Source organism: Sorex araneus, chromosome 5 (assembly GCF_027595985.1).
Source record: "Sorex araneus isolate mSorAra2 chromosome 5, mSorAra2.pri, whole genome shotgun sequence".
In the NCBI taxonomy this organism is placed as follows: Eukaryota; Metazoa; Chordata; class Mammalia; order Eulipotyphla; family Soricidae; genus Sorex; species Sorex araneus.
Window position 1 is genome coordinate 139,546,900 of NC_073306.1, and position 21,774 is coordinate 139,568,673.

Consider the following 21,774-nt stretch of genomic DNA (forward strand, 5'->3'; position numbering starts at 1 on the left):
ACGCCACGGCCACAGCACTCACGGCGCCAGCGGCTTCTCGGCACACCCGGAATAGGCGCGAAGCACAGCACCGGGACCCAGACGAGGCTCCGGGGCACGAGCCCAGGACATGGGTGCAGGGGCCTGGTTTGACCCCCTCACGCACCACCTGATCCCTTGAGCTTCACACCGGAAGTGACGCCCCCACCCCCACGCCACAGACCTGACCCAGAAGCCACAGGCCACAGCCCAGCCTCCTGGGGCCCCACCGGGCCCCCGCTGTTGGGCTACACTGCCCATCAGGAGCCCGGCCAGCTTCGGGGGTCCCCACCCTGTCTCTCCCGGCCACAGCCGGCCCACCTGGGGAAGGGAGCCAGGCACGAGAGGCTCACTCCCGGGCCTGGCGCGCAGGCGGGACACGGCGCCCCTCGCTCCGTGAAGCCCAGCGTGTCCGTGTGCTCAGGCGGTCGCTCTCCCGCCTTCGGGCACGGCCCACCTGAGGCAGATCTGGAGGCAGCGGCCACCGCGTGAGGAAGGAGCTCTGTCCACCCAGCACCGGGGCCAGCCCAGAGGGCCGCCCGGTCTGACCTCAGCTCCGCCACCTTATCCCCCCAAGTACAGCCCCCGCCAGTACCTGCCGCTGCCCCCACCCAGGCACGGGGCGAGCGTGTGGGGTCCCGGCCCAGCGCAGTGCCACCGCAGAGACAAGGAGAGGCCCTTCGGTCTCCCCAGGGTGGCGAGCCCCCGGCTGCAGCAACGCCCACACCAGCAGCCGGCCAGGGCTCCGTCCCGGGACAAGCCCGGAGCACAGCTGGGCGTGACCCCAGCCGGACTGACTTCAGGAGGGGGAGGGAGCGTGCCAGGGTATGGTCCCCGCACACCCGCCAGACGCTGACCCTCACAGGGCACCCCTGCCAGCTGAGGAACCGGCAGGGACGAAGGGCGCTGCCGAGAGCCCCTGCCCAGGCAAAGGGAAGGGACTCGGGCCAACACGGTTACTTCCAGGTGTTTCCGGATGTTTCCGCGGTCAGCACAGCACCTGCCACCCTCGCCCCAACAGGCACGGGAGCAGGAACCAGGGGGGTCTGGGACGCCCCGCACACGGTACAACAGGACACCCTCGGCCGGCAGGGGTGCCCGAGGCGGATAGCTCCCGAGTCACCCGGGACAGCGCGGGGACGCAAGGCGGCCCTGTTGCCCGAGGAGACCCTGTCAGCCACACGCCTGAACCGGCCGTGTCCCCTCAGCGACCTGACCCCACACTCCCGCGACCTCAGCGTGGCAGGAAGCGCCCCTCTGAGGGCTTCAGGTCCCCACACAAGCCCCGATCCCTGCCAGAAAGCGGGGCTCCCCCCTGGCGCAGCAGCGAGGACTCCAGCAACAGTGCCCAAACTTCCCACACACACCTGGCCAGTGCTGGCCACAGGAGTCCAGCTCACCTCAGCCAGCCCACCCAAGGCGCAGGCAAGTCGCCACAGGACCATTTCAGGGCCACCACAGGGCCACCACGGGGCCATTCCGGGACCACAAGGGCCATCGCAGGACCATCACAGGCCTGTCCCGGGACTGCCGCGGGGGTCACTACACAACCACCACAGGACCACGACAAGACCGCCACACACCACCATGGGCACAACGGGGCCATCGCAGGGTCACCAGAGGGTCACCCAGGGTCACCAGAGGGTCACCCCGGGGTCACGCCAGGGTCACCACGGGGGTCATCGCGGGGCCACCACGGGAGTGCCACGGGGTCACGCTGGAGCCACCCAGGGCTCTGGGTTCCTGGCAGGACGGGAGGCAGCGTCCAGCACGCGGAGGCGTCCCCAAGCCAAGCCCGCGCTGGTGTCCGACCCCAGAGCAACAGCCATGCAGACACACAGGACAGGAGGTGCCCGCTCGCCCCCGGCCCCGTCAGGAAAGCCCGGCTTCCCCTCAGCGCCCGCCCCGATGCCTCCATGACCCCCTGGCTGGCGCCGACGTGGCCTCTGTGGCATCCTGCGCCGTTTCCTCTCCCGGCCGGCACCTGGTACTCCCGACTTACAACTACGCCACACTGGCCCTGACAGGGGCTCCTGGGGGTCCGGGGACAAGTGCCTTCGTGGCAGCAGTTTCTCCAGACTCCTCGTTCCTGCTACCCCGTGGAGGATCCTGAAGACCCGGGTCCCTCAGAGAAGCAAATCACGGCCGCCACCTCGTCCCCAAACGTCCCGACAAGCCACCCGGGCTGAGCTCACCGGGACCCAGCTCAGGGTGACAGCACCAAGGAAGGTGAAATGACAGCCAGGGCCCTCGTCCCACCGGGAACCTCTCCCGTCACCCATGTCGGCCCTGACCCTCGAGCCCGTCCTTCCCGGGCCGGCGGGCACCCGAGTGCCAAGGAGAACTGCCCTGGCAGCCCGGCCAGGGCTCCCTGTGCCTCTCAGAGTTACTCTCCGGCACGTCGTCGCAGGAGACCGACCAGAGGAAGCCACCAGCCCGGCCCAGCAAGGAGCAGACCTCACCGGGCCTCCGGCTGAGGTGGCAGAGTCCTGAGCAAGGCCAAGTGCCCGACCGACCGCTGCTAAGTGGCAGACACCCGTAGGAGCCGCGAAGAGTCCGATGAACACGCTTCTGGCAAGCCTGCGTCCCCTCTGGAGGACCCAAACGTCCCTGTGCTGTGCCGTGTCCGCTCTGGGCCCCGGAGAGCTCGGACCAGGATGACATCCCTGACGCTGACACAGGAACAGAAGGACAGGGAAGCCCGGGACACCCGACAAGTGCCAGAGCTTCCTTCCAGACCCGGCTGCGTGGGCTGCTGACCAGGGTCCCGTCCCCCTGAGCCCCTCCGTCAGCGGCAACGAGGGACAGCACGGGGCAGAGCGCTGACTCGGCCCAAGGCCACTTTCGTGGGCAGAGGACACAGCTGACGGCCAGCAGAACACTCCGGCCTCAGGTCCCAGAGATGAGATGGCAGAGCGAAGGGTCCGGCCCCTCCGGCAGCCCCGGTGGCTCTGCGTGCTCTGGGCGACCCACGAGCTCTTCCCCACCGGAGACTGGGTGGCCTCTGCTCCAGCCTGACTGTGGCGGGGTGGCGGGTGGCGTGGCCAGGCGGGCAGAGTGGCTCTGCTCACAACCGCACGCACAGCAGGGCGTCAGGAGCCGGGAGGCCGGTCAGAGCTTGCAGACCCCGAGCAGGTGGTGGGCAGGGTGCTGAGACCCGCGCAGCAGAGCAGGTGTCCCTGCCGTCCCGGGCAGCAGCACGGTCCCCTCCCGCTGCCCGGCAAAAACACGGACCCAAAAGTTTGCAAAGCCCAGGCTGCCTCGCGCGCCGTCGCGCCCCCCCCCCCCCCACGTCCCCGCACAGCACTCACCTGGCGGCAGCTGGAAGTTCTGGATGTTGGTGGGGTTCTGCGGCGGCTGCGGCAGGCGGGGGGCGAGGACGGTGGGCGTCAGCGTGGCCCGGATCCCGCTGGCGGCGGCCGTGGGCGTCCGGGGCAGGCTGGGGGTCACGGCACCGGCCGGGCCCTTGGGCAGCCCGGTGGGGGTGCCGGGGGCGGGCGGCGGGAGGCCGGGGGCGGCGGCGGCGGCAGCGGCGGACAGCGTGGGCCCCAGCAGCATGCCGGCCCCCGCCCCGGCCGGACAGCCGGCCGCCAGGGTCTGCGGCGGGGGCGCGGGCGCCGGCGCCGCCGGCACGGCCGTCTTGGGCGACTCGGCCTTGGGCCCCGGGGCGGGCGCGGCGGCGGCGGCCGGCCCGGGCTGACTGTTGGCGGCGGGCGCGGGGGCCGCGGCGGCGGGGGGCGCGGGGGCCGCGGCGGCGGCGGCGGCGGCGGCTGGGGGCGCGGGGGGCGCGGCGCTGCCGCCGTTCTGCGCCGCCGCCGGGGGTGCGGCCGGGTGGCCGGGCGGCCGGGCCAGGCTGGCGGCAGCGGGCGGCGGCGGCGGCGGCGCGGCGGCGGGCGCGGGGGGCGCGGCGGGCACGGCGGCGGGCGCGGGGGGCGAGGGGGCGCGGGGCGCGGGGGGCGCGGCGGGGGCGCCGAGGAAGGGCGGCGTCTGGATGACAGTGGCGGCGGCGGCGGGCTTGGGCGGCGGCGCGGGTGCGGGCCCGTTGTGCAGCAGGCTGGCGGCAGGTGCGGCGGCGGCGCGGTGCGAGTTCACCAGCACGGCGCTCCCATTCAAAGTTTGCGCGGCGCCGGCGGCGGGCTTGGCGGCGGGCTCGGGCGCGGCCGCGGGCCCGGCCCCGGGCGCGGGCGCGCAGGCCGCGGGCGTCGCCGCCGCGCCGGGCGCCGCGCCGGCCTCGAGCGCGCTCAGCTTCGCGGCGGGCCCTGCGGGGACAGGCGGGGCGGCGCGGTGAGGACGCGGGCCCGGGCGCCGCCCGCCCGCGCTCAGGCCGCGCCGCGCTCTACCTGCGGGGGGCGGCTCCGGCGCCGCTGCGGGCGCGCCCTCGGCCGGCCCGGCTCCGGCTCCAACATGGTTCCCGAGCGCGCCGGCGGCCGCGGCCCGCGCCTCGGGCGCGCGGGGCGCGAGATGGTGGTGGGGGGCCGCGCTGGCCGCCAGCTGCGACTCGAGCGAGCCCACCAGGTCGCTCACCACTTTCTCGTCCACCTCGCTGTTGAAGAAGACCTCGTCCAGCAGATCCGAGCCCGCCGCCATCTTTCCTCCTCGGCCCGCCGCCGCCGCCGCTCGGGCCGGCGCTGGGCGGGGAGGAGGCTCCGCGCGGGCGGGCGGCGGGGGCGGGCGGGGGGCGGCGCGCGCCGGGCGGGGCGGGGGCGGCGGCCGGGCGGGGGGCGCGGGCGGCCGGCGCGGGGGGGAGGGCGGCGGCGGCGCGGTGCGCAGGCGCGGCGGCGCGCCCGCCCCCGCCCGCCGCCCGGCGCCTCTCTATTGGCCCGGCCACCCCCCCGCCCGGCCGCCCGGCGCCTCGCCATTGGTCGCGGCGCGCGCTTAAAAGGCGCGGCCAATGGCTGCGAGAGACAGAGGCCGAGGCGCGGGCGGGCCGCGCTGGCGGAGGCCGGGCGGCCGGCCCGCTTGGGGGCGGCGGTGGTAGCGGCGGCGGCGGCGGCGGCGGGCGGGACGGGGCGGCCTGTCAGCCGGGCCAGCCGCGGGGGTGGGGGGCGGCCTGCCGGCCCGACGCGGAGCTGCGGCGGAGACTCGCCCTTTGTCTCCGCTCGCTCCAAAATGGCTGCGGCCGCTGACGGGGCTGACGGGCGCCGGCGGCGGCTCCCGGGGGGCCGCGGGGCGCCGGGGGTCCCCGAGGGCCGCGCCCCCGCCGCGCGGCCGGGCCCGCGGCCGTCACTTCCTGCGCGCGGCCGGGCCGGGGGTCCGGGCCGCGGGCCCGTTGCGGCCGGCAGTTCCGGCGGGCGCCGCGGCCCTTCCTGCCGCTCACTTCCGTCCGGCGGCTCGTGCAGGTAAGGCCGGGGGTCGCCGGGCGGCGGCCGCGGGGCCCCAGCTCCAATAAAGGCGGATTTCGAGCCCGTGTGGTCTGTGTCTGTGCCGCGGGGGCGCGTGGGGCGCGTCGGGGGTCGTGCGGGCCGGCGCTGGCCCCGCGGAGCGTCCGTGCAGCGGCGGGACCTCGGGGCCTCCGCTGGGCAGCCGCGCCGGCCGGACGCGGGGCGTGGGGGGCGTTCGCGGTGTCAGACCTCACCGTGAGATCCGCCGCGTGCAAGCCAAGTGCTCTCTCCAAAATGTACCATTTTAATTCGCCCCAAAACCTGAAACTGCAGTGAAACCGTTTACAGCGCGTCGGGCTGGGCCGGCGCGTGTGGGCGGCCCCTGTAAGCCGTCGGCCCGGTTGGGGTGCTGGCACCCCGGCGCCCCGTCTGGTCCCCCAGGCTCGCCGGGAGAGCCCGTGAGCACGCCGAGCGCGGGCACCCACGCACACCCAAATCAGCTTCGCACCTTAAGAGGAAGGGGGTAGAGCACTTGCCCTGTGGGCAGCCAGCCCTGGTTTGGTCCCCAGCAGGAATGGCTCCTGAGCATCCCCGGTGTGAGCCCCATCCCCACCGAAAGGGAACGCCCACCCGAAAACGTGAGATGAGGCAGGAGACCTAAGCACGGGGGAGGGGAGCGTTACCTGGAGAGTAGAGCCAGTTCAAAACTCTAAAGACTCACTACTGTAAAATTCTCTCCCCAAACGACTGAAGACTCCCAGCACAAGGCGTTCCATGCCAGCCGATTTCTTCCCAGAAATTACCTGCGCTGGTGTTAGCACCAACCCATCAGCCAATATGCGGGCGGCATGCCAACCTAGATTCGATCCCTGACATTGCATGTGATCCACCGAGTCAGCCTAGAGTAATCCCAGAGCATCACCAGGTATGGAGCCCCTCAAATAAAAATGATATTTTCATTTAGGGTCAGTCAACTAGCAGTGCTCATGGTTCGTGCTCAGAGGTCACTCCTGGCAGTGGTTGGGCGACCATACGTGGTGCCAGGGATTGAACTGGGTCAGCCACATACCAGACCGCCATAACCCCGGTGTCACTTCTCTAATCTCCACTCCCAGGGATTCTCAGCAAGCCAGCCTTGCGGTGTCAGGGACCACCAGGAACACCCCAGTTTTCCCAGGGGGATCACGTGGATGAAATAGGGTCAGGCATTGGTGAGGCAAATGCCTTTAACCCCTGGATGACCCAGGTAGCCCTCAAATCTGCATCGTGGCTTACCCCTGCAGGCTTCCCCACCTCGGGAAACATGAAGGGTTGGAAGTGTGGGGACTGTCCACTGGGGACTGCGAGGGGCTGCTGGGTCCTCGCAGGACAGTTGAGAAGACCCCTGGGCTGCTCCCACTCGGGCCAGGTAGTGCTCCTATCCCCTGGGCACTGATGACAAAGACCCCTAGATGAAGCAGGCAGGGAAGGTTCCCGGTTCTGAGCTGCTGGAGATCAGGTGTCGGGTGGACAAGAGTGGAGGGCTCGGGCACCCCAGCTAGCCCCGCAGACTCGGTGGAGTCTCCGTCTCCCCCTCCCGCTAAGCCCCTCAGAAAAGCTGGACTACCTTCCTGGAAGAGGCAGTGCAGGCTGCAGTCAGCTCTCCCTAGCCTGGTCTTTATGCTTACTTCGTGTTTTTGCAATTTCCAAATGTTCCGTGACATTGTTATTCTGAGACGGGAAAAGTGGGGGAGGGGCAGAGCCCCTCAGTTCTAGGAACTGGCCCCGGGAACCGCTAGCACTGCAGAGCCCTGGCACCGAGCCGCAGATTCAGTCGGGGGGACCACATGCCCCGAAGCATGAAAGAGGAGGAATGTCCATGATTTTTCATCTTTCAGCTTGTTCTGCGAGTAGGGCTGGCACGTTGGCGCAGCAGGTAGGGCGCTTGCTCTGCCCGCGCACGTCCAGGCTCCCAGACGGTCCCCCAGGCAGCTCCGTGAGTTCCTGGGTGCAGAGGCAAAGTACCCCCGAATGTCACCAGCATCAAAACACAGAAACCTTGTTCTGTGAGCGCAGCACGGGTCCCAGGCAGCACCCTGCCAGGAGAGCACAGCGCCCCAGAAGCCCCGGGGCCCTGTGTGTGGGGTCCACACCTGTACCAGGCACTGACTGCTGCCAAGCTAGGTGCTGTGTGAGGGGGAAGGGGAGGTTTCCTGGGTCACCCCTCACCCATCCAGGAGCTAGGGAGCCACGGGCAGCAGGGAAGAAGGTCCCCAGGACACGCCTTCCATCTCACACCACCAGACTGCACAGGAACAGCTGCTCACACTCCACCAGGCTTGGGAGAGCCCGCACCCCATCCTCCCCGTCCTCACAGGCTTTCCCATGTCAGTTCTGCCCAACTGACATCCCTTTCCCTTGCTTTGATACGTGAGCATCCCTTGTCCCCTGGGGCAGGCTGAGCCAGCTGGTGTCACCAAGGACTTAGCGCTCCTGAGCCTTGCTCGCTGCTGTGTCCCCGATACCCAAAGCAATGCCTGCATAAGGCTGGCGCAAGACACGTGCAAACAAGCAACAGGAGTGGAGGAACAGGCGAGTGGTCAGTAAGCGTCAGTCCAGTGGCCAGGCAGGTGGTTCAAAGGTTAAGCATGGATGATCGGGTAACTCAATACATGGACAGAGGATGAGGGATGCAATGAAGAGCAGAGTGAGTGAACAGGTGAGTGCGTGGGTAAATGACCTGAATAGGTGAGTGAGTGGGTGGGTGGATGGATGGACGGACACATTGGCATGGGAACATGTAGAGCATGCCAGAGCGATAGTACAGCAAGTAAGTTTCTTGCCTTGCATGCATCAGATCCAGGTTTGGTCCCTGGCGCCCCAAACCCACCAGGAGTGATCCCTGAGCACAGTCAGGACTAGCTCCACAACAAAGCCCAACTAATGAGACGTGTGTGTGGAGTATGGAAAAAACGGGGAGGCAGTAGGTGGAGAGGGGTGGGCTGGACTGATGACCGTTGCAGGTGCCTTCGGGGTCACCCAGGAAGTGGCTGGGAAATCTAGGACTGATGAGCCCTGCACAGAGGACCTCTCCAGCCCCGCTGAGCTGCCGCTGATGCCCGCTGTCTGCCCAGTGTGGGAGGGGAAACCCCTCAGTTTCTCCCGGAGCTGCGGGCCAGGCCGGAGTCGGGAAAGTCAGTCCTAGACCTTAACCAGGTTGTGTGGCATCTGTCGCCTTTCACTCACAGAAGAGCTTCGAGAGAGAGGAACGGTGATGTAAAAGTTTTACTTGGTGATAAAGGAAAGAGCTGTGAGTGCACATCTCGGCAGAGATGCAGGCCGCCCCCGGAACCTGGAAATGCACTGCCTGGCTTTACAAAATGTTTTTTGGTTTCTGGGTCATCCACCCAGTGATGCTTGGGTGTCATTCCTAGCAGGGCTCAGGGGACCATAAGTGGTGTCATGGGTCAAACCCAGGTCAGCCATGTGCAAGGCAAGCACCTTACCCACTGTGCTGTGGTCCAGGCTTCAGTTCCTGTGTCCACAGCGGGTCCAGCGATAATGCTTTAGCTGCTTTAGGACTAGCGACAGTAACTTCAAAGCCCACCTTAGTTTTCTATGCCCCAGGAACTCTGCCAGGGCTGCCTACCCACCTGCCTGCTTCCAAGGGATGACTAGGTGGGGAGAGGAGCCCCCAGTCCAACCCCCAGGATGCACTGGTCTGCTCCCCTAAGGAGGTCCTCCTGCTAGCAGCACCCTGTCCCACTAGCAGCGGCCAGGGAGGTGAGGGCACCATAGCCGTGACCGCTCAGCAGGACACGGGACAGCGAGCTCTGCCAACCCCGACAGTGGGAATGCTGGGCTCTCCCTGGAAAGGACACGTGTCCCTCTGTCCCCTCCAAGGATGGAGTCCTGCTTCGTGCAAGCAGGGGGAGCTGGGCCCCAGCTCTCCCATCCCTCCCAGCGTGGGAGCTGCAGGAAGACCACCAGTGCCTGGAGCAACCTGGGGGCTGGCTCAGCAACCCCCAGTTCTGGGCACCCAGACCAGCCGCTGTCCTGTCCCACCTCAGCTGTGACTTCCCGAGACACTCACCTCCCCACACTGCCTCCTTCCGGGAGACTCTGCCCTAAGGACTAGGAGTGTCAGGGACGCAGGCAGGGAACGCCGGCCCAGGCTCGCTGAGGGCACCTGCCCGTCCCTGCCACTCCCTGCAAAGGGGCTGTGGGTGCAGAGAGTGTGCCGGGCGTCAGCCAGCACCAGGATGGGGCGGGAGGCAGTTAAGTGGCATTGATTTAGAAACCTGTAGTAATAGTCTGAGGGCAATTAACAGGCAATCGAGAGCTGAGCCTGTGGAGACTCATTAGCAGCTTCGAGAAGGCCCTGCCCTCACACAGATCCTGCCCTCCTGCACTGCCTGCTGGGCCCCAGTGCCTGCTCGGAAACAAGCAGAATTCTGTCCCTCCCTGCCAGCAGGCCTGACGGGGCGACTCACTGAGACCCCCCGCCAAGCCACAGGAAGCCATGGGCGTGCTGAGAGGACCCCAAGGCTCAGCTGGCGTGTGACTGGGAGAGGGCTGTAGAGCTAGATCTGGGCCACCACACAAATGAAGGGACACGTGAGGTGGACACGGGCGGAAACGGGCAGGACAGAGTGGGAGGGGACACTACCAGGTGAACCCCAAGACCAGCTGCGATGACAGGACTTAAAATGTGCCCACTTTTTGGGGGGTTGATGTCCATTATTGAACCTAAGGCAACCTAAGTGCTCTGCAGCTCAACTTTGGCCTCGGCCCTTTCTCTTTTCTTGTCATATCTTGTGGGAGCAGGAAACCAGGCCTGGCAATGCCCAGGGACCACCCCTGGCGGGGCTTGGGGTACCACACGGGGCTGCGAGGGGCCATACCGGGGCGAGCCATACTACACTAGCTCTTTGGCCGCCCTCCGCTTAATTTTTTTAGCGAAGCAAGATTGTTTTTATTGAAACTTAGGTGTGAGGGGATGAGAGAACACGGGCTCCTCTGGCGTGGGACAATCAGAGACAAACCGGCAAGCGAGATTCCTGTTCAGGAGGAACCTGGGCTTGAAGAGCCTCTTCCTAAAACTCTGCTTTTATTTCCTAACACTAAGACACTGCTGCACATCGTCATCCACAGGCGAGTTTCAGGAACACACGGGAGGCACTCAGGGACCACTCCTGGCAGGGCTCCGGACCGTGTGGGGAGCCAGGGACCAAACCCAGGGCAGCCGCGTACTATCCGCTGTGCCATCTCTCAGGCCCTGGGTCCCCCCTCTCACCTGCTCGGGAGGAGCAGGTGAGAGGCTGCAGACTCGAAGGCCGGACCGTGGCCGAGGACAGTACCTGCCTGGGACTCCGTCAGTCCTCCAGAGCAGGTGCACATGCGGCCTCCCACTCACCTATGACGGCCAGAGCTCGGCCAGCCTGAGACTCCAGGGCCCAGTGCTCGGCCTTCTAGGACACGCAGACCACTGGGTAGCAGACGTGCTGGGTGTTGGACACGCTGTCAGGATCCATCCAGTTCCTCAAACCCGCTTCAGGCTCCAGCTGGGAAAGACCCCGTCTGTGTAGGCGTGTTGGGACACGACGGTGACTGCAGCCCTGTGCCTGCAGCTCTCCCCAGAGGAGTCAGCATGAAGCTGGCCTGCAGGGAAGGACCTCAGCCCGGCGACCCTGACCCGGCCCTCCAACCTGACAGGAAGGAGACCCCGCATGCAGCAGTCATCCCCCCGGGGCTCTCGGCGTCCCGAGGCTGGACGGCTCCCGCGCCAGGGCCTGCAAACCCTCCTGAGAGGTTCCGGGAGCTCCAGAATGGGGCGTGGGGGACCCCCGGACGCCAGACCAGGCCCAGCACCCCGGAGTCACATTTCTGTTGCTACTCCCCGTGCCCACTCTGGCTCAGCAGCGCGCAGGCTCCGTGCCGCTCTCGGACCCTCCCAGGGCGCACGTTCCGGGCTGCGACCCCGCAGGTCGTGCTGGGGAGCCCCGGCCCTACGCGAGACGAGCCCTGCCGGCCCACACCCGCGGGGGAACCGGCGCGGCAGTGCGCTGCTGGTCGGGGCCCTGGCCGCTCCGTCTGCGGGCCTCGGGCACCGGCCGAGTGGACAGCGACCCAGGCGGCTGCGGGAACCCGAGGAAACGCCAGGCCCGGCCGGGGTGAGCCCGCCGCAGGCGCGCGGGGCGGGGCCGGGGCGGGCCGGGGCCTGATTCCGCCCCGCCCCCTTGCGCCCTGGGTCTCGTGCTGGCACCGCGCGGGGCCCGCCGGGAGCTGGCGGGGGCGGGGAGGCGCCGGCCCGTGCGCAGGCGCGCGCGGAGGCCCCGCCCCCAGGGCGGCGCGCGGCCATCTTTAAAGGGCGGCCGGCGCGGCGGGCCAATGGGCGGCGGGCGTGCGGGGGCGGCGCGGCGCGAGGCCCCGGATGTGCCGCGGCGGCCCCTCCTCCCGCGCCGCCCGGAGCCCCCGGCCGCGCCGCCGCGTTCGCGGGCCCCGCGCAGAAGCCGGCGGCGGCGGCAGCAGGACGGGCGGGCGGACGGGCGGGCGGGCGCCGCCGCCATGAGCGGCTCGTCGGGCACCCCGTACCTGGGCAGCAAGATCAGCCTCATCTCCAAGGCGCAGATCCGCTACGAGGGCATCCTGTACACCATCGACACCGACAACTCCACCGTGGCGCTCGCCAAAGGTGCGCGCCCGCCGCCCGCACAAAGGCCGCGCGGCCCTTTGTTTCGGCCGGCCTCACGCCCTGTCCCCCGCAGTGAGGTCCTTCGGCACGGAGGACCGCCCCACCGACCGGCCGGCGCCGCCGCGGGACGAGATCTACGAGTACATCATCTTCCGGGGTAGCGACATCAAAGACATCACCGTGTGCGAGCCCCCGAAGGCCCAGCACGCGCTGCCCCAGGACCCGGCCATCGTGCAGGTGAGCGGCCGCGGGCCCGCGTGCGCCGTCCGGGCCGCGCCGGGGTCACGTGCCGCCGCCGCCGGGGCCGGGGCCGGGGCCGGGGCGAGCGCCCGGGGGCGGGCGGGAGAGGCGCCAGCTGTGCCCGGGTGCGGGAGGGAGAGGCGCCGCGTGTGCACCCCGCGTGTGCCCGGGTGCGCGAGGGAGAGACGCCGGCTGTGCCCGGGTGCCGGCGGGAGAGGCCCCGGGTGTACCCGGGGCCTGGAGGGAGAGACGCGCGTGTGCCCGGGTGCGGGAGGGAGAGACGCGCGTGTGCCCGGGTGCGGGGGAGAACAAAGGGCCTGTGGGCAGGTGCAGCAGAGGCTGCTGTTGCGTGAGACTGGGCACTGGGCAGGTGAGTGAGGAGACGGGCGCACGGGTGTCAGCGTGGGCACGGGCTCCTTGGGCTGGTGCTCCCCGGGGATGTGGCGTGGGGAGGAGGAGCTGCAGGGCCGGGGGCAGTGGGTTTGGCAGCTTTTCAGACCGGCCTGTTGCCTTGCCAGGTTACCGTCGCGTCTTTCTTGACTCGGAGTGGACATTCCACCGCTCGGGCGCTTCTGGGGGCCAGTTGGAGGGGGGGTGTGTCTGAGTGTGTGTAGAGGTGGGAGGTGCAGAGGAGCCGCAGCCAGAGTTCTGAAGGGGCTGTTCTCGGCACCTGTGAAACCCAGGGCCAGGCCCAGGGTCCAGAGGGGAGAAGCAGCAGCCAGCTTCAGCACCCTGGCATCTGTGGGAAGCTCAGGATCCGCAGAAGCAGGGGTCGGGGGCTGTACAGTTTCCCAGCCTCAGCCCCGAGGGAGGGGTGAGGCGCTGTCCACAGGCAGGATGGGGGGCTCTCCCTGGGGAAGGGGCGGGCAGGGCAGGGGCCAAGCACTCACCCTCGTGTCTCCCGGCTCAGTCTTCCCTGGGCTCGGCCCCGGCCGCCTCCTTCCAGCCCCACGTGCCTTACAGCCCCTTTCGCGGGATGCCCCCCTACAGCCAGCTGGCCGCCAGCTCCCTGCTCAGCCAGCAGTACGCCGCCTCCCTGGGCCTCGGTGAGTACTGGGGGGCGGGGGGGGGGTGCGTGTTTCCCAGAGGCCGTGCCTCTGCGGCTCAACCTTGCGCGGGCACTTCCTGCTTGGGTCGAGGGCTCCAGGGCTCCGAGCTGCAGTGCAGTCCAGTGAGAGTTCCTACGGCGTGGCGCCCGCGGCTGGGCGCGCAGGTCTCGCGGGCGTCTGTTTCAGAGGTGGCTCTGGGACCACCGGATGAGTTCTCGGGTGACTTTGAGCCTAGACGTGTGAGACGCGGATGCAGACCAGCTGCCGTGCGTCTCGTGGTCTTTGATCATCCCGTGGCCAGTGCCCTGCTGGGAGATGAAGTCTTCCCGAGGCTGAGTGCCTGCTGGGTGGACACTGATGGAGCTGTGCCCCGGAGTGGACAGCCTTGCTCACCTCCCCTCTGGGGCTGGGGCCAGGCCCTCAACAGGTTCTGTGGGTCACTCACGTGAGAGGTTCTGAGGTCTGGGTTGCAGTCCTGGGGGGCCGCCCCCGCCCGAGGTGGGCAGAGCAGGTGTTGGCTCTTCCTCGCAGCCGAGGCCGAGCACCTGGTCACTCACTCTTCTCTCCTGTCTTCCTTTAGAGAAGCTGGTAAGCCCTCCGGCCTCAGCCGCAGCCTCCAGCCCTAGCTCTTCTCCGTCTCCACAGCCCGTTTCAGAGCTTGACCTGTCCTCAGAGCCACATCCGCTCACTTGCAAGGGTAACGGCAGTTTTGGAGAACTGCATGCGGTCTGCCAGCCATCCCAGGACAGGGGACAGGCGTCCAGCTGTGATGCCAGCTCTGACAGCCAAGAAGCTGGCACCTGCCAAGGGCTCCTCAGCTTGCCCCAGGGGAGCAGCTCCCGGGCATCAGCAGATGGCAGAGCTCGCTGAGTACCCCCTCCCCTCCCCCTCCCCCGTGCAGGCCCCAGGTGCCCACAGCCTCGGGGCTGCAGGTTTTTCCAGAGGAAGCCTCAATTGGCAGCAGGTGGACAGCGGCCTGATGCTTCTGTGTTGGAGGGCGTCCCCGGTCTGCCAAGTAGTAGCACCTGCAGGGGGGAGGGGTGTGCTCCCAGCTGCCTGGCTGCTGGTGGTGGCGAGGCTGTGCCTCCCCAGCGGGCCCCCAGGCAGGGAGGCTGGTGCTTATCGTCCGGCTGGGTCTGTGTTGGTCAGAGCACTGTGGGCTTTTTCCTGTGTGTGACGGAGGGACCGTAAGTGTGGGTGCTTTCGGGTACAGTGCCACTGCACCCCCTCCCCCTGCCACCCCCATATGCCGGCGTCCATCCAGTACAGCGGGGTGTCTCTCCAGCTTCGGGCCGAGAGCGGGTGTGGTTTTGTAGTATGGGCTGAGCGTGAGGAGAGGGGGAGCGCCCCGGTTCCACCCACAGCTCAGCTGGGGCGCGGTTTCCCCTGAGCGCACCCCGGGTGGCCCCGACGAGGAAGGCTACTCTGCGTGTCTGAGCACCTGTTTCTGGTGGTAGGCGTGGACCCTCGTGCTGGGAGCGTGTGGGCCAGCCCCACCTGGCGCAGCTCGATGGGGGTGGCCCTCCCTGTCCGTGGGCCGAGGGCCTGACTGCCCTGGAGCAGGCAGAGGGTGGCTGGGCAGGACCGCTGCTCTGGGTCGCTGGGCCACCCTCTGCAGTTGGTCCTGCCAGGCAGGGGGGATGCCAAGGTGCAGCGTTCTCCTCCTTTCATACCTGCCTACCCCGACAGGCTCTGGCTTTCCCGCCATTCCCGTGGGCAAGAGCCCGATGGTGGAGCAGGCTGTGCAGACAGGCTCCGTGGACAACCTGACAGCCAAGAAGCTGGCACCTGCCAAGGGCTCCTCAGCCGCACAGCTCAACGGCCGCCCGGCCCAGTCCAGCAGCAAGCCCGCCGCTGGTACTGCCCCGCCGGCTGCCCTAAGCCTTCCCTCTGCTGCCTGTGTCCAGGCAGGCTCAGGTCCTGGCAGGTGGGTGCTGGCCTCACTCTCCCTTTTGCGCCTTAGATGCCGTTCAGCCGGCAGCTGTGCAGACGCAGGGGCAGGGCCAGGTGAATGACGAGAACAGAAGGCCTCAGAGGAGGAGATCAGGTGAGCACTGCAGCCCCTGGTGCCCAGCTGCGCTCTGGGTGCCGGGAGCCAGCTCACCGGCCACGGGCCTTTCTCCTGTAGGGAATAGACGAACCCGAAACCGCTCCAGGGGGCAGAGCCGCCCGAGCAACGCCAAGGAGAACACCATTAGGTTTGAGGGCGACTTTGACTTCGAGAGCGCAAACGCCCAGTTCAACCGTGAGGAACTGGACAAGGAGTTCAAGAAGAAGCTGAATTTCAAAGGTCCGTGGCCCTGCGGGGTGGCCAGAGGGCGCGGGCAGGGACTGGAGTAGTGGGGCTCCGAGCCTGCTGGCACCCAGGGAAATCCTGAGCACTAACCCTGTGAGCCCCAGGGAACAGCTTGCAGAGTAACCTGGGAGGGTCCTCCAGGCCCGGGAACTTGGTTGCTCCTGGAGTCTCAGATTTCCTCCCCCCCACCCCAGATGACAAGACCGAGGCGGGAGAAGAGAAGGACCCAGCAGTCGTGCCGCAGAGCGACGAGGTCCCTGCGGAGGATGCCCACCTGGGCCCTAACTGCTACTACGACAAGTCCAAGTCCTTCTTCGACAACATCTCCTCAGAGCTCAAGAGCAGGTGCACCCAGCGTGGGGTGGGGAGGGTGGGCTTGCTGGTAGGTTCTGGGTGCCTGTGCTTGCCAGGGGGTCGGGGGCCAAGGTGAGCGCCCTCCCGCATCCAGTCGGCCCCCGGCCTCCTGCGCTCAGGTCCTCTTTCTCGCCACAGCCCTTCCTTTGAGGAGCGTGGTCAGACGGGTCCTCCTCGGGGACGGTGCCAGCGGCTTGGCTCAGTTCCATTCGGCCCGGCCCGCCCTCCCCTGCCGCCCCTCCCACTCACGCGTCTCCCTTCAGTTCCAGGAGAACCACGTGGGCCGAGGAGCGGAAGCTCAACACGGAGACCTTCGGGGTGTCAGGACGCTTCCTCCGGGGACGCAGCTTCCGGGGTGGATTTCGAGGGGGCAGGGGCAATGGCACGACCCGCCGCAACCCCGCGTCCCACAGGGCGGGGACTGGCAGGGTGTGATGCTGCCCCCGCTGGTGAGTGGCCAGGGTCTGGGGGGAGTGCGGGGCGCACTGCGGGGCCAGTCTGCCCTCTGGAAGACTAGGGCTTCCGGGACTGTCGGTGGGGCGGGGGACAGCAGTTGGAGGCGTGCCACGGTCACAGTCACGTCACGCCTGCCCACAGGGTCGCGCTGAAGCAGCACAGCAGCGAGGCCTCACCGAGGGCGCTTGGCCCACCCGTTCTCCTGAGCCGGAGACTTTCCACACCGCTCTCGACGTTTCGAATTGGCTGGACTCGGAAGTGGTCTGGGCCGGACCCACGTGCTGCGGTGTCCGGCTGCGCGCACCTGACTCTGGGGTCTGCAGGTCTCCAGAGCGGAAGCTGGACTCTCCGTCTGTGACTCCCTGACAGCTCCATGTTTGAAGTGAACTGAATGGCACTGGGCAGAGGCGGCCGAGCATGCCTCTAACCTGCTGGCCCGACTCCCCTGCTGCCGTGGGGTCTGGGGAGCCAGCGGCGCCTGGTGGCCAGGAAGGTGGTTTTCCCGTGGATCATGTCACAGAAGGGAACCAGACCCCTCCAGCCTCGGCCCCGCCTGGTGATGTGCAGGCAGGGGCCCTGCCGGAGAGCAGCACCTGGTGCCTCTCCCCCAAGAGTCACGGGCGGGGGGAGACCAGCCCCCGATGGGCCCTGCTCTGGCGTCCCTGTCCTTCCTCCCCCGTCCAGCTGGCCCTCACCAGGGCCACTCAGTGCTGGACTCTGGCCGAGTCCTGGTCAGTGTCTTGTCCACTTGGAAATGAGCCAGTCTCTGTGGTGCGAGGTCGGCTGACCAAGCCTCTTCTCAGTTGTACATAGTTCTGTTTGGTTTGACGGGGTGGCGGGAGGGGGGAGCTCGTTGCATGAGAGACGGCTGGGTCCCACCGGAGGCTGAGCATGCGTTCTCTGCTGGCAGGCATTGTGTCCCACGTAAATAAGCACCTTGGTGACCACGCCCCTTCCACTAGCAATGAAGGTTTCTGTTGGTATTCAGTCACTGTAAAGGCTCGGGTTTATTTTTGTAGGGCTTCACGGCTAGGTTAGAACCTGGCGGGGTGCTGCTGGACTGGGGTGGGCTGTCATCACAATAAACGCGCAAACTTCAAGACCCTGGACCATGTCTCCAACTTGCTTCGCCACCTCACAGCAGGGGCTGGGGGGGAGGGTGTCCCCAAACGCAGGCACACACTGGTCCCTGGTACATTTATGTTCTTGGTGCACACGTCTCGGCTGGCTCAGGCCCACGCGGCGGCGGCTGGTGAGGCTGCCAGCCCCGGGAAGCGGGGTGCTGACCAGCGACTCAGGCCCGTTTCTGCAGCAGCTGCAGCCAACGGCCCTTCAGATAATGAGTTGGAACAAACGTGGGTCTCAGACTGGGTCTCTGCCTCTGGAGGGAGCCAGGGAAACAGTTGGTGGGCTGCAGGCAGTGCTGACCCCACATGCTCCCCCCAGCCCAGCCCAGCCCGGCCAGGGACAGTCATGCACCCGCCAATTTTAATGGCACGTTTTTTTTTTTTAATGGCACATTTCATGCCTCACTAGGAAGCTGGGGCGCCAGGTGAGGTGGAAGGCAGGGCAGAGGAAGGGGGTGCTGCTGTTCTGGCAGCGCAGTTCCCCAGTGGACTCCCAGCGTTCCTGGGCCACGAGTCGTAAGCTCCCAAATCCAGTTTTGTCCATGTAATTATCCTTTCACCCAACTTAGCCACCACCCTTCATTTTCCCTTGTACCTTTCTGCACAATACCAAACTTTTTGAAAGGGGGTGGTGGGGTGTGCAGGGCTTGCGTGACCCCTGGTGAGGCTCGAGGGATGGAGCCGGCACCCACCACTGTCCTGGTGCTTGTTTCCTGGCCAGCGCGGCCCGGCTGTCATAAATGGACCTGCCATCGGCACTGGGGTGTGTGCAGAGCACCAGTCTGCACAGTCCTTACAGGACGGTGCTGTAGCCATCACAGTGCCACCTGGCTCTACGTGGGAACACGGGTGCGAAGGCTCGAATACAGATGAGCCACAGGCAAGGCTGGCATGGATCGCTGGACCGCCTTTCGGGGAGTCTGCACTCCCTGTGAGCAGCACCAGGTCCCACCCTGAGCCCAAGGCTGCCTCTCCCGACGTCAGCCCAGGCGCCACTGGCTGGCACAGCTCATGGCAGCTCAGGAGCCTCTGGGCCAGCGACTCTGGAGGAAGTGGCTAGTTCCTGGTTCCGGGCTCAGGGGCCTGTGCCCACCCACTGTGGAGTCTGATCAGGGATTGTGTCGTGCAGCTATAGGCGTCAGTGCGTGCTGGATCTTTCCCACCCCCCAGAGACTCGACGAACTAAGGCCAGAAAGGGCATCAGTCAAGCTGCAGCTGAGCCCCGACACCACGGACGGCAGCCAGCAACTGGGCTCGGCCCCTCTGCTGGGACCCCGGACACTGGGCTCAGAGACCACCAGGGAGGCAGTCTCCCATCACACCAGATGCATCAAGGCTAAAAAACATGGACTTTATTGAGGGCCCCTGGACGTCCAGGCGGACAGCAGCCGCACGTCATTCTGTGAAACCATGATTTAATTTTAAAAAACTGCCACAGGCACACTGACGCCTCACGAAGCCTTTTTCTGTTTCTTCTTTTCATTTTCTTCCTTTTCTTTCTCGATTTCAGCCACGTATTTCTCAATCTCTTCCGGATTTAAAATCTGTAAAGGAGAAGTCTGCAATCAGCCTAATCCCAGGGCAGAACCCAGGGCCCCCACAGCACCCACGGGCCGGTCACCTTCAGGGGCTGGTCCCGCCTCATGACAGCCAGTTCAATGTTCTTGCCTCCTGACTGAACCACCTGGAGGGAGAAGCTCCGAGCTGTGGGGTCTGGCCACACCCACTCACCGACCACGCACAGCCCAGGCCCTCGTAACCCCCGGCTGGCAAACACTGCCCCCCTGATCCCACTCGCAGACTCACTTCCAGAAGGGCCTTGATGACCAGTTTGATGGTCAGGTCGTCTGTCTCAATGGCTTCGTCTGTGTAATTCTTCTCCAAGAATTCGCGGACGGACTTGGCGCCCCGGCCGATGGCATTGGCCTGAAACACGTGGACTCTGCAGGGCCACTGCGGCCTCGCGCACCCGTGCCCCTCACAAGGGGCAGGACAGGCCGTGAGGACCACCCACGCTCACCTTCCAGGCATGGTAGGTGCCCGAGGGGTCGGTCTGATAGAGTCTCGGGGTGCCGTCGAAGTCGAAGCCCACGATCAGGGCCGAGATGCCGAACGGTCGTCGCCCGTTGCTCTGCGTGTAGCGCTGCAGGGCGGGGCCAGGCCTTAGTCCCACGCGACGCGCAGGGCTCCTGGGCTCCGAGCAGCCGTGCACTGGGCTTCTGGTGGCCCAAAGAAGGAGCCCAGGGCCCCAGGCGCGCAAAGCCAAGGCCGACCCTGAGCCGCACCTCCCCAAGGTCCAGGTGAGGGACGAAGCGACAACACGCATCCAGGCCTCCACACGGCGCCCCACGGCTGCTCTGGGGAGGCCCCGAGACCAGGCAGCCGGCACTCACCTGCTTGAGGCTGGCAATGTAGCGGGTGATGTACTCCACGGTGACCGGATCCTCCACAGTCAGCCGGTGGCTCTGGCACTCCACCCGGGCCCTGTTGATGACGATCCTGGCATCGGCGGTGAGGCCTGCGGTGAGGCGGGGGCCGTGCTGACAGCTGCCTCCCCCACGCCGGGCAGAAGCGCTTCTCCAAGCCTCAGGAGAAGCCGTGGCAGGAAGGGCCCCGCTGACCACTTCAAACTCACAGGCCAGCAGCCTGAGCCCTCTGCACCTGCCGTCCACCCGGGCCGTGCAGGCTGCCCCGCCAGTGCCCGTGCTCCAGCCCAGAGCTGCCCCCTGGCCTGCGTTCCCCCAGGACAGAGTCTGCGCTTACTTGCAGCCAGATTTCAACCTTCCTGAGGACGCGAGCTCTTCCTCGGAAAGTGCCACCTGCGCAGCCACCTCGCGCCACACTCACCCGCGAAGGCCATGCACACGTTGTCGTCCAGCGCGCAGATCTTGCGCACCGTCCGCTCATCCTGCAGCTTGGCCACTGACTTCTTCTCCACCCCAAGGACTACGATGTCCTTCCCTCGCACGCCCACCTGCAGACAAGACCAGAGGTGAACGGCTGACGGGATGCGCCACCCCCCGGGGTAGCACCCCACGGGAGCCAGGACACAGTCAACAACCAGAGGCGGGAGAGTCAGTATGGCCCGGAAAACACTTGCCTGGCACACAGTGGGCCAGCCAGGGTCCGACCCCCAGAACCCATAAAGTCCTCTACTGTTCACCTGGAATGACCCTTGCACAGGGCCAAGTGTGGCCCCAGCCCGGGCTGCAACCGCGAGTCCAACGCACCTGGGTCGGTGTGCAAAGGGACAGGTTTCAGCAGCCCGAAAGCAAGCCCGGCCCCACGACCCGCCGCCAGCACACCTGCGCCGGTGACGAGCCCGAATGCACCAGCGGCGCCGCAGCAGGCACGCACGGCCACCCGGTGCCCGCGGCCTGCGGGGCGCCCCGGGGCTCCTCGGGCACGGTCCCTCCTTTGTCCTATTCCTAGCGGCGGTACTCGGGGGACTCTAACGGGCCGCCTCTCGCCCAGACTGGATTTTTAACTCCAAAGCGCAGCACGAGGGACGGGGCGACGGCCACACCCGCCGGACTCCCGGGATGGCCGACGGCCCCCGGGCCCAGCCCTTTCAGAGAGCGAGAACCAAAAGCAAAACCGAACACGGTCCCTCCGGGACTCGGCCTCGCGCGGCAGCTTCCCGCCCGCTCGGGCCTGCAACGCGGCGGGGACAAAGGCGAGCAGCGAGCAGCGAGCAGCGGGCGGCGGGGGCGCGGGGCCCGGGCCCGCTCCGGCTCCCGCTCCGGCTCCCGCCCCGCGCCCGCCGCGGCCCGGGACCCCCGGGCAGCCCCACCCCGACCGCTGCCTTCACCGTCGCCCACGCCGCCGCCCGGCCCAAGGGGCGCCCCCGGAGCCCCCGGCCCGGCCCCCGCCTCAAGCCCCCCGGGCACGCGCCCCGGCCCCGCGCGCGCCCGCCCGGCCCGCCGGCGCTCACCGCGGTGGAGCCCTTCTTCACGGCCTCCTGCGCGTACTCCACCTGGAAGAGGTGGCCGTCGGGCGAGAAGACGGTGATGGCGCGGTCGTAGCTCATGCCGGCGGCGGCGCGGCCAAAAGCGCACACTCACGGCTCGACGCCTGCCCGCCCCGCGGCCCGCAGCGCCGGCCGCGTCAGGCGGCGTGGTGACGTCGGGCGCCGTGACGTCGGGCGCCGTGACGTCGCGGGCGGCGCGCCGGGGCGGGGCGCGGGGCGGGCGCGGGGCGGGGCGCGGCCGGGCCGAACCACCGGCGGGAGCGGCGCGGG

General features: G+C 67.6%; 3 protein-coding genes across 3 annotated transcripts in view; 1 reads left to right on the forward strand and 2 right to left on the reverse strand.

Moving 5' to 3' along the window:
• Window positions 1-4,672, reverse strand: part of TAF4 (TATA-box binding protein associated factor 4) — a 32,760-nt gene extending 28,088 nt beyond the window's left edge. Inside the window, exon 1 of the mRNA XM_055137382.1 lies at window positions 3,330-4,672. Within this exon, the coding sequence (XP_054993357.1) occupies window positions 3,330-4,605 (1,276 nt within the window). The 5' untranslated portion in view covers window positions 4,606-4,672. The remainder of the gene's footprint in view (window positions 1-3,329) is intronic.
• A 7,100-nt stretch (window positions 4,673-11,772) lies between these two features.
• On the forward strand, window positions 11,773-17,516 carry LSM14B (LSM family member 14B). The gene is made up of 10 exons (XM_055137396.1): window positions 11,773-12,012; window positions 12,086-12,249; window positions 13,163-13,298; window positions 13,882-13,998; window positions 14,991-15,158; window positions 15,265-15,348; window positions 15,430-15,591; window positions 15,792-15,942; window positions 16,215-16,400; window positions 16,549-17,516. Exons 1-9 carry the CDS (start codon window positions 11,886-11,888, stop codon window positions 16,384-16,386), a joined length of 1,281 nt encoding a protein of 426 aa, XP_054993371.1. The 5' UTR covers window positions 11,773-11,885; the 3' UTR covers window positions 16,387-16,400; window positions 16,549-17,516.
• Window positions 17,517-18,864: 1,348 nt separating this feature from the next.
• On the reverse strand, window positions 18,865-21,652 carry PSMA7 (proteasome 20S subunit alpha 7). The gene is made up of 7 exons (XM_055137420.1): window positions 21,469-21,652; window positions 20,382-20,508; window positions 19,928-20,052; window positions 19,555-19,677; window positions 19,341-19,460; window positions 19,156-19,218; window positions 18,865-19,078 (listed from the first exon to the last, which is right to left on the reverse strand). Exons 1-7 carry the CDS (start codon window positions 21,562-21,564, stop codon window positions 18,986-18,988), a joined length of 747 nt encoding a protein of 248 aa, XP_054993395.1. The 5' UTR covers window positions 21,565-21,652; the 3' UTR covers window positions 18,865-18,985.
• Between the last annotated feature and the right edge of the window lie 122 nt (window positions 21,653-21,774).

What these genes read in the sequence shown, in the direction of transcription:
- LSM14B (XM_055137396.1), top strand. Translation starts at nt 11,886, where the DNA reads ATGAGCGGCTCGTCGGGCACCCCGTACCTGGGCAGCAAGATCAGCCTC. An exon ending in CACCGTGGCGCTCGCCAAAG is followed by an intron (nt 12,013 to 12,085) that starts GTGCGCGCCCGC and finishes TGTCCCCCGCAG; the next exon opens with TGAGGTCCTTCGGCACGGAG. An exon ending in ACATCCGCTCACTTGCAAGG is followed by an intron (nt 13,999 to 14,990) that starts GTAACGGCAGTT and finishes CTACCCCGACAG; the next exon opens with GCTCTGGCTTTCCCGCCATT.
- PSMA7 (XM_055137420.1), bottom strand. Translation starts at nt 21,564, where the DNA reads ATGAGCTACGACCGCGCCATCACCGTCTTCTCGCCCGACGGCCACCTC. An exon ending in TGAAGAAGGGCTCCACCGCG is followed by an intron (nt 20,509 to 21,468) that starts GTGAGCGCCGGC and finishes TCTTGTCTGCAG; the next exon opens with GTGGGCGTGCGAGGGAAGGA. An exon ending in TCATCAAGGCCCTTCTGGAA is followed by an intron (nt 19,219 to 19,340) that starts GTGAGTCTGCGA and finishes TTCTCCCTCCAG; the next exon opens with GTGGTTCAGTCAGGAGGCAA.